This window comes from Musca vetustissima, unplaced genomic scaffold (genome assembly GCF_032173495.1).
Source record: "Musca vetustissima isolate MV318-11 ecotype Yass unplaced genomic scaffold, APGP_CSIRO_Mvet_v1 utg38649, whole genome shotgun sequence".
NCBI lineage: Eukaryota > Metazoa > Arthropoda > Insecta > Diptera > Muscidae > Musca > Musca vetustissima.
The window spans coordinates 66083-77550 of NW_026875924.1; the positions used below are offsets into that span (position 1 = coordinate 66083).

The following is an 11468-nucleotide window of genomic DNA, read 5'->3' on the forward strand; positions in this document are numbered from 1 at the left end:
TGAATTTCTGAAATTAACCGGTCCGAATCCTACAAATACTATACAAAAGCTATAGAGCTACCTCTAGTCACAATCGTGAAATTCAATAGTTTAATCGTCGAACTAAAGCGGAGAAAGGAGTTAGAAAATCTGAAATGTTACAAGATCCCTACGGGTTAAAATACATTGGATAAATCGCTGTCGAACCATTCAACGGCACTGAAGTGACAAATCCGAAACCGACGGTTCATAGATCAACTTACGTGCGATAGAGAACTTTATCGACATCGCCTTAAGATATGTCCTTAAAGTCAGAGATCTGACAATGAAAATCAACAGATTATTGTGAGGAAATAATCAAAAATATGGTTAGAAAATCTGAAGTATTACAACACCGGTACCAGACCCTGTAAATGGTTAGTCATAACTCTTAAACTTTGCGAAAAGGATGTTCGGACTTCTACCACAGAAAATGACACTAAAGATTCTAGATCAAAGTGGCATTCGAGATATTTCAACTGCTTAAGAAGACACGAAGATCGATACATGTATCTTCAGAGTAGCTTGGACCCAAGGAATCTCTATGGAGATCATGAAAACATTTCAAAGTTCGGAATTTATTATTAGCTCCCAATGGTAAAAAAAAAATGTTGAAAAGTGACAAGTCCGAAACCGTCGATTCATAGATCAATTTACGTGCGATAGAGAACTTAATCGACATCGCCTTAAGATATGTTTTTAAAGTCAGAGATCTAACAATAAAAGTCAACAAATTATTGGGAGGAAATAATCATAAAATATGATTAGAAAATCTGAGCAAAATCGGTACCAGACCTTGTAAATGGTTAGTCATAACTGTCGAACTTTGCGAAAAAGATGATAGGACTTCTACCACAGAAAAGGGCACTAAAGATTCTAGATCCAAATTGATATTCGAAATATTTCAACAAATGTTTGTTTAAGAAGACACGAAGATCGATACATGTATCTGCAGAGTAGCTTGGGCCAAAGAAATCTGTATGGAAATCATGAACAAATTCCCAAGTTTGGAATTTGTTATTAGATTGTTATTACTTTCAAAATAAAAGACTCATATGCAAATTCCCGATTTTCTGCATGTTAAGTGGTTATGACAAATATTTAACCCGAGTAAAAACCCCACCAGTGGAATATTTTGGTCGATAAAACTTCGGACCATGGTTTTGTTCTGATTGTCGAAAATAGATCGATATCGGTATGCAGCAACGGAATTCTTTGAATTTCGGAAATTATCCGGTCCGAATCCTACAAATACTATACAAAAGCTAAAAAGCTATAGAGGCTACCTCTTGTCAAATCGTGAAATTCAATAGTTTAATCATCGAACAGAAGCGGAGAAAGAGTTATCTGAAGAGTTGCAAGGTCCATACGGGTTAAAATCCATTGGATAATTTGCTGTTGAACCATGCATAAGCAATAAACTGGGTGCTGTCTCATTCAACAGCACTGAAATGACAAGTCCGAAACCGACAGTTCATAGATCAACTTACGTGGGATAGAGAACTTTATCGAAATCGTCTTAAGATATGTTCTTAAGGTCAGAGACATGAACCAGGTCTGACAATGAAACTAAACAGAATATTGTGAGGAAGTAATCATAAAATATGGTTAGAAAATCTGAAGTATTACAACATCGGTACCAGACCCTGTAAATGGTTAGTCATAACTCTTGAACTTTGCCAAAAGGACTATCGGACTTCTACCACAGAAAATGGCACTATGGCACATTCTAGAAAGTTATATTCGAGATATTTCAACCGCCTAAGAAGACACGAAGATCGATACATGTATCTTCAGAGTAGCTTGGATCCAAGGAATCTCTATGGAAATCATGAAAAAATTCCAAAGTTCGGAATTTGTTGTTAGCTTCCAATGGTAAAAAAGGTTGAAATATCTTTCACCGCATATTAGTCGGAGAGTTAAACACATTTAAGGGTATTCCAAGGACCTGAATTGTTTGAATTTATGTAATTATCCGGACCGAAACCTACAAAAGCTATAGACCTATTGAATCTACCTCTTTTCACAATCGTGAAATTCAATCTGAAAATCCAAAGTATTGCAAGATCCGTATGGGTTAAAATACATTGGATAAATCGCTGTTGAACCATGTATAAGCAATTAACAGGATGCTGTCTCATTCAACCACACAGAAGTGACAAGTCCGAAACCGACGGTTCAAACTTACGTATGATAGAGAACTGCAAATATCCATAACCGCATATTAGTCGGAGATTTAAACACATTTAAGGGTATTCCAATGATCTAGCCGCTGTACATTTTCTTAGATATTTCTGGACGACAGCCGGAATTCCAATGCACGTAGAGAGAAGCTGCAGATCCCCAAGGAAGTCTGTCATTCGTTATTGCTTTTCCAAACATTTCCGATACGAGGATCGTGAAAATATATGCTATGAAATCAAGAGCCACAAGCTGAACATCGGTAATCTTACATTCCTGTATAACAAGAGTGTTCAAAATTCAGACTTCCAATTACCCCACGGATCTTAGTGTCACATTCGACAGACTGCATATGTAATGAACGCTTATCACAGCTATTAAAATCATGATCAAGACAAACGGTATCCAATAGGAATCTGCAGGATTACTGATAAGTAGACATTATGGGGAAGTGATATCTTTGGATCTAGAAAACCTCTAAATTTTTGCTAGTCCACACCCTTCTGATGGTGTTGAGATAGTATTGGTATTGGCGTTGTATGCAATACACAAAAATTATAAAAATATTCGCAACGAAGTTCACGGTCCAAGCTCCAATTCAAAGCAGCATAAAACATAAACTAGATTTGTTTTGGGACAACTGAGATCAGGACGTCGCCTCAGTGCATATAGAGTGAAATGGTGACATGTCACAGACTATCACACCAATATAATTATGGGCACTTCCCAAATCTGAAAGATAACTACAACCACAACTACTAGGGACTTAATGAAGAATTCAATTTCCATTACTCCGATATTTCTATATTTTAAATTTTTAATGAAATCTCAATACCTAGAATAACTCCACGCTTCTCCCTGGTAGTAGTAGGTTAAAGCCATATTTCGCAACCAATTTGGCTTTAGATATGTTTCAAGACATGACTTTAACGGTATTTTTGTAGTTCTCTGTAGGAGGGTATATATTGTTTGCTTTCAGTTCACGTTACGCAGGATGGATCTGAGATATATTTTACGGGAATCCATATTTACATAGGTTTAGGTCCTTAAGTTTAGATTCATATTTTAATACCGCATGAAACCATTATTTATATGACATAAGAAAATTAATTATTCCCAAAAAAAACTAATATAGCTGCTGATATAATAACAAAAAAACGTCTACTAACCCTGCATTTGAAATAACTAACTGCAATGAAACTAACCCGCCTTAACAGCCTGCTCTACAACTTGATATGTCTTGGTCGTCCAAGCAGTGAATATAATTTGTTGGTGACCTTGAGCCTTGAGTTTTGAGTTGTTTTTGATTTCGTTCCACACCAAAATCACCACCACAAATCCAAAATTTCATTTTCTTCATTCCAAAATTTTCATTTTAGATATGGCTGATTCTTTACGAGATTTTCAGTGTAAATTATGTTCCAAACTTCTAGGCTCCCGAGCAGCACTGCAGCGTCACACCAAGGAGGTGCACAGTCGTAACTCGACCGTGGTCAGCTGTCCCAGATGTCAGAAGCTATTCCAGAATCGTAGCAATTTGAAGATACACATGTTGACACATTCGGGTGTGAGGCCATTTAAGTAAGTCAGGGGGAGGTTCAAAGCTTTAAAAAATATTATTTATATAATGCATATCTCATTGTTTTCCAGATGTGCCGAGCCGGAATGTAATGCCGCTTTCACCACCAAACAATGTCTGCAGTTCCACTATAAAAAGGTACACAACTATACCCAGGAACAAATGCCGAAAATTGAACGCAGTGTGGCCTATACCTTTGATGCCTATTCGGGTGGTATGAAAGTTGATTTCCTCGGTGAGTTTGGCAAGGGGAAAGCCACCACATTTACCCGCACTAACATTTTACTAACCTCAATATCCACAATCAATTTTCTTTGTAGAACAAGCCCCACGCCGAAGACGTAAAAGTTTGGAGGATCAAAATTCTGTTATGAGTTCCAGCATCCAAAGTGATGCGGAATTTTCCGATGATAACATTTTCGAGGCCATCAAAAAATCAGGCAAATCCATTAAAGATTTGTGTCGTAACGAGCCAAACCTTTCGCTGTTGTCCTCCAAAATTTCCAGTATCTTTGGTGAGAAGCCACCACCGCGTAAGCGTGGCCGTAAGCCGAAAGATTATCATCTCATGGAGCAGCAGGAGCAGGAACATTTGGAACAAATGCGACGCAAACAAAATGCTCAACTTAGTTTGGTGGAGACATTCCTGACCACCACTGCTCAACGTTTAACGGCCCAACAACAAGTACAACAAGTGGTGGCGGCTGCAGCTGCCGTCTCCGCCATGACAGGAGCGGCCAATGAAGATGCCACCAATAAAATGCATATGATGTCGGGATTGAATCCAACACATATGGGTATGGGTGCGCATCATCATTTGCAACAACAACAGCAACAGCAACACCAAGAGCAACAACAACAGCAGCACCATCATCAGCAGCAGCAACAACAACATCACGGAGGCAACATGAGCCACGACGAAGACGATGATGAGGAGGATGACGACGACGATGATCAAAGTCATCATGGCGGTCATCCGGTTGCACCCCATATGGGCCATGACAATAACGGTTATCGCCATCATCCGGGCATGAATGCCATGGGTCAAAATTTGGTTGTGAGTAAAGGCAGCAAGAAGTGGATTAGCGGTGATGATCGCCATTTGAATCGTGACTGTGCGGTGGGTGACATGTCAGCATCGGTCATGAACAGCACTGCCAATCAATGTGGCATGGCGGGAGACAATGATATGCCGTTGCCACCCTTCGCTGTGCCTCAAAGTAATGCCGATGATCCCAACAAGTTAATGGGTTCGAATCGTGACTTCTTGTCGCGACTCATTAACTCCGCTAATCCCACACATCACAATCATCACGGCTCGAATACGCGAGAGGAGGATGAGAACACATCCTTCTTGGATGTGGTGGAATCGAATAATGCAGCAGCTGCTGCCGCGGCCGCCGCCGCTGCTGCTGCAGCCAATAATCAGATGTCACAATTCCATCACCACAGTGGCCAAAATAATGAGGCGGCCAATAATGCTGCTGCCTCAGTGGCATCCAATAATGGCAATGGCACCGGTTTAACAGGTGCTGCTGGCGGCGGAGGTCACACCGGCAACAACAGTCAGGATGATACCGATCAAATGTCCATGAATTCCCTAACCCAATCCCAAGCCTTTATGAGTTCTTTTTACAACAATGCAAATGCAAGACTGAGCGGCACAGCCACCGGATCCTCTTCCTCGGCCAGTATGCTGGTAGAGGCAGCCCTCAATTCGGTCGGCAATATGATCGACAATGATAACAATGACATGAAAGTCCCCACCGAGAGTAACATCAACACCGACAGCCCCATGAGTTCGCATGTTGATGCGGAACCGAATCGGTTCGCCGGCTCCCACAACCCCATGGACAACCTGGAGAGTGAATTGAAAATGATGAAGAATCTCAATAACTTTCCGATGCAAATTCCACCACTGCCAATGTTTCCGAATGCCGGCAATAATCTCAACTCCTGTGACATATCGCCAAGTGCTTCGACACCAACGAATCCGCGTAGTAATCAAAATGATGTAGATGTAGATGCCGGGTCAACGCCCCGGGGGCAGCATATGGGCAACTCTTCAGTCAATGAGGCGGAAGCATTTCCAGCAGCGGCTCAACATCGAACACCACCAACGCCACAACCCATATCACCGGGCCGAGATTATGGAATGTTTGGTGGAGGTGGCGGGGGCAATCAGCCTGGGTCGAATGGTGGCACACCAGGTGGTCCTGGTACAGCGGGCAGCAATAGCAGTGCCAATAGTACCGGTGGTAATAGTAGTAACAACAACATATCAGCATCATCTCCTCTACCTGCCGCTTTGGTACATCGCCGTAATGCTCCGAGTGTGGGTAGTGTCTATCCCGAACATGAACTTATATCGCCGGCATCATCTCCTTCCATACCACGTTATAATTTCAATAATGGAGATGTTATGCGTCACAAACAGCGGTCGGATTCGGAAACAGATCGACGTCATGTTTTGGCAACGGGGCATCATAATCATCATCATTTGTCCAGTGATGAGGAGAATAGTATAATGCCGCAAAATAGGTGAGTACTGGGAGATCCAAGATAATTCTTCGAAAGGTTTTCATATGCGTAGACTTTTAAAATAATTTTTTCAGGGTCTATTCACCTCTGTTTAACTTCAAATACTAACTTAACCTCTTCTTTCCTTCCAGTGTCGGTCAAGATATGCGCATGAAATTCCCCCAAACCCAAATGGATTTAATGTATTCGAAATACGAAAGTCTGGCCAATCAAACAGCTTTAAAATACAACAATCAAAATATGGACTCACCGTCGGAATATCGTAATACCAATTCAGCGGCCAGTGTTGCTGCCAGCTCTAATGACATTTCCGATTTACAAGGCCTGGACATGTCATCGCGATCCAATGTCAGCGCCTCAAATTATCATCACAATTTCCAACTGCCCAGTAATAGCTCAGCTAATTTACCCGGTATTGGTCGTTATCATCATCACATCTATGATATACTCTCGGAACGAGAACAAAATCAACAATCCCAACAAAGTCAACAACATCATTCGGCGTCGACGGGTGCTTCAGCGGCTGCTCAACATCAGCAACAAGAACACCCTAGCCAATTGGCTATGCAGCAACATCAATCGGCCATGCACAGTATGCTGTCCGATCAACTGAATGAACAGGATCATGATCAGGCTACTTCGGTGGATTTAAGTCGCACCGCAAATTATGTGGTCCCATCACCACCACAATTACCCTACAATCATCCACATCATGATATGCTGCGTATGGCCTCATTGGATCTGACACCCAACACCAATATGTCGGTGGGCAACAATCGTTCGTTCCTCTCATCGCAAATGCAACATCAAAGTCGGGAAAGTTTAGAACATCATCGGTTGCTTTCAACCGTTGAACAGCATCGTATTTTGGCCGCATCAAATGCTGCCGATCAACATCGTTTGCTTGTCGATCCCACAGCTCATTTATTGATGGAACAAAACAATCGTTTATTGGGTGGACCGGATCAATCACGACTTCTCGGCGAATCTGCACAAAATCGTCATATGGCTGCCCGTGGTTTTGGTGCCTATCATCAAGTGGCATCGAGTAATTATCATCCGGGTGTTAGAGCCCCTGTGCTGCCATCAGCAAATCATCATGCTTCCAATCCTTCGAATTATCATCCATTCCCGGCCTATTATTAGTTAAGGATATAAATTCAGTTTGTCGAAAAAAATATTTACATTGAGAGGGCTTGTATAGAAAAGGGTTGCTTGGTTTTTTTCTTTGACATATTAAAGCAGATGTCGTTGCACGAGACCATATCTATGCTATCAAGATGGCGATTGACTCAAGACACCGAATTGTGTCAAAGATTTCATATCACCATGGAATTTTGCGCATGTTACGGGAATGAGTCTGTAATGATGTTTATTAAGGTTCGATCATCTCAGTTTGTTCATACATAGCTTCGGATCTAAATTATGAACGTCTGTCCGATCGATAGGTACAATAAAATGTTTCCTAAGACAAAATATATTTTCAACTGATCTCAAATAGGTTAATCACTACTGATGGTGAATCTTTTGTTTAACCGCCACCGCAAGTGGAGTGTATATAAAATTTGTCATTCCGTTTGTAACACCTCGAAATATTCATCTGAGATCTTATATATATATATATATATATATATTATGGGATTTGGGGACTTTGGACAGGCTCCCATATAGCGGTATCTCCATTGTTCGTGATTTGTGCACGTTTTTCAAACGGTTTGGGTCTAATATTGGTTTACTTACTTAGCTGGGGTCTTGTACGCAGCTTTTCTAATTTGAAAGACTTTATTTCGAAATGGTGTATTGATCTTTCCATCGAATTCATGGCATTGTCCTTCTGTGTGAACCATCAGTTGGCTTGCTTGTAAATGCCTTGTGAGCTTGGGCATCCTCATCCATTCTCACAGCATATCCTAGCTGCAGCTCGATACGTCTGACAATGTCGATGTCCGAGAAATGATGGCACCTCTCATGGTTCATTCGACGTCGATATTCACATCGACGCAGATCGGCCCATAGATCTTCTGCAAGTACCCATGCTTCAGATCCATACAACAGCACGGGTAATATCAGCGTCTTGTAGAGTGTGAGTTTGGTCTGGCGAAACGTGACCCTGCTTTTGAATTGCTTACTCAAACCATTGTAGCATATGTTGGACGACACTATCCTTCTCCGTATCTGAAAACTGATGTCATTATTTTTTATGGCGGGCCGAGGTATATAAAATCGTGGGCTACCTCAAAACTGTGTTTTCAAGTTCCACAGTTGATCCGAGTCTACTGGACGTCTTGCGCGTTGATACCATAAACTTGGTCTTCTCGACCTTTGCTGTCACCTGAATCTGTCTGAATCCTCGATTGGTGTTGAAGACCTCGGAGAGGTCCTTTCCGACTTTAACTACTGAACTTGTACCAGTTAAAGTTATCCTGCATTACCGTATTAATTTTACAAGAATGCCGGGCGCAGTCATGGCTTTAAACACCTCTTAGTGGATTGGCTTTCGAGTGCGTCTTTATGGCCGACAAAAAGGTGAAATGTATCGATGTGTCTTTCGTGTGTCTTTTCCAGGATTAGTCGCAGTGTCGATTTCCCAAATCTGAAGCCGTATTGATAAGATCCAATAATATTAGGTTGGGGAAAATAAATCCATTATTTTTATATAAACTATAGGGCATTATTTAACATGCTTCGGAATGTCCGTTTTGGGCTAACCGTTTTGTTGTATGATTTGTTGCCGTTTTAAAGCTATCTTCATAACGCCTCTCTCGAGAAGTCCTGATCTCCATTTGCAAAAAAACTCTAGTAGTCGATTCTCCTTAGATATCAGTTTTTATCATTAAAGAAATTTTGCAATACAACAAAAAGATGGTAATCGTTTGGTGCCAAGTCCGGATTATATGGCGGATGCATTAAAACTTCCCAACCAAGCTCCGGAAGATTCTGGCGAGTCACTGTAGATGTGTGTTGCCTAGCGTTGTCCACGACACCTCTCCGGTTGGCCAATTCTGGCCGTTTCTGGTCAATTGCTATCATCAAACGGTCCAGTTGTTGACAGTAGAGATCAGAATTTAGCGTTTGGCCATATGGAAGCAACTTATTATAAATAATTCCCTTCCAGTCCCACCAAATGCATAGCAGAACCTTCCTGGCTGTATGTCCTGGTTTGGCCACCATTTGAGGTGCTTCGCCGCTCTTTGACCACGATCGTTTTCCTACAGGGTTGTCGTATGTGATCCAGTTCTTATCTCCAGTCACCAAACGTTTAAGAAATGGGTATATCTCATTCCGTTTGGCCAAGGCTTCGCAGATAGAAATTCGATCGATCCTATTTATACCCTTCACCACACTGTGGTACAGGGTATTATGTCTTTGTGCATATGTTTGCAACAGGCAAAAGGAAACGAGATAGACACATGGTTCCTTTTAGGAATATGCATAGAATCACTTTCTAAGTCGATTTATGCATGTCCGTCTGTCTGTCTGTCAATGTTAAATTGTGAACAAAGTACAGGTCGCATTTATTATTCGAATTGGATGAAATTTGGCACAGCTCATTCATGTGGCCCAAGGACGATTTAAGGTAAATGGTGCACCAAAGTCCCCAAATTTATGTGAAATTGATATAGGAAAAAAATCGGTTGTAGAATGACATGTTTACTGATCCTTTAAAAATGCGACGTCTGTTAGGACGTTTATTGATGGTGGTCTTTGCAGTGCGAGTGCGAACCATTGCTGGTCGGATCGATCGAACGTCTAAAACACTGGATGAATTCCTTCCGACGGTTGGACAAAAAAAATATTTTCCCTTTCAATTTTGCATTATAATCTCCTAGTAGAATTTTTAGCGTCATGGTCAGGTCAGCGGTCATATGCTGTTTCTAGGCGCTCGCTAAAATATGTTATTGGTCTGCTAATCTTTGTCATCGGTCGGAGAATGGGCGCAAACCAAAATCCGCTCATTCTCCGAATCCGAATCCTGTTAACCAAAAATCCGCAGCCAAGTCTATTTCTCGTTTAATGGCAGCTATAATACAGGGCGTAATCATCAGATTTACTTACGCTTGTCCCTTTCCATCGCATTTCCTGTAAGCCAATAATATCGGCTTAGAACTTCTTGAGGACATCCGCCCAAGCGAAAACTGTACCTGTTCTGTACAACGTACGCACATTCTAAGGGCAGATTCACATATCGTGGTCCTTTATACGTTTGCGGTGACGTCAATATTAGGGGGGTTTGGTTTTCTTTTTCATAGCTTTTTCATAGTAGATGGGGTTTTCCAAGTGTGGGCAACTAACCCGATACCTCAACCAATTGTTTATAGTTTTTATGGATAAACTCGCAGCACATATTAGCTCACAATTTCAACGGGTGTTCAAAGTAGCTACACCTGGTTACAACTCACGGAGGTCAGTATCCACTTTTGAGATAAAAGAGAGCCGTTACTTGGTTTCTATCATCCCCTACGTCAACCAATATTGGTTTAGCCCTCAAATAAAGGTACCGAAGCCATTTTGGCATTTTGAAGGCTTCAACTGCATTTTTCCATTGATGAAACTGTACTTTGATATAAAGGGTTTTGAAGGCTGATATATGTACATATTTATATTCCCAAAATTATTTTCGAAATTGGTAAAAATAAATATGTTATTCAAAATTAATGTCTGTTCTTACAATTCTCAATGTAAATAAATTAAATATCCTTGCCCAATCTTAAATTTCTCTATCCACGATATTATAGTGCAATACTTTGTATAACTGTTAACTAATATATTTATTTAAAAAAAATAATTTTGTATTCTCTAATTTCTTAGCAATTACACTGTATTGCAATAGCAAAAAACAAGGAAAAGAAATTACACTAGTCAACAAATAATAAAACAGCAACAATGTGTTTTAAAATAATGTTTTATGTTATTATTTTTATTAGCCATAAAAATATTAAAAATAATTTAGTAAATTTTCTTAGCAAACATAAGCAAAACAAATTTTAGTTCCTCATATTTTTTCATAAGACTAGTCAACGGTTCCAAATGTGAACGGATGGCTAAAGACATGTAATAGCCGATATGTCTCTATCGATTTTCCGTTTAAACTTAGTTTTTTTTTCCTCACTGATTAAATCATTGTGTTGTGTATCAATCAAACATAGAC

General features: G+C 40.5%; 1 protein-coding gene across 1 annotated transcript in view; it reads left to right on the forward strand.

Annotated features, from left to right (window-relative positions):
* LOC133338445 (uncharacterized) overlaps window positions 1-7488 on the forward strand; it is a 45474-nt gene extending 37986 nt beyond the window's left edge. Inside the window, exons 6-10 of the mRNA XM_061546617.1 lie at window positions 3579-3780; window positions 3850-4013; window positions 4099-4615; window positions 4691-6319; window positions 6451-7488. Coding sequence (XP_061402601.1) covers window positions 3579-3780; window positions 3850-4013; window positions 4099-4615; window positions 4691-6319; window positions 6451-7465 — 3527 coding nt within the window. The 3' untranslated portion in view covers window positions 7466-7488. The remainder of the gene's footprint in view (window positions 1-3578; window positions 3781-3849; window positions 4014-4098; window positions 4616-4690; window positions 6320-6450) is intronic.
* Window positions 7489-11468: the final 3980 nt, after the last annotated feature.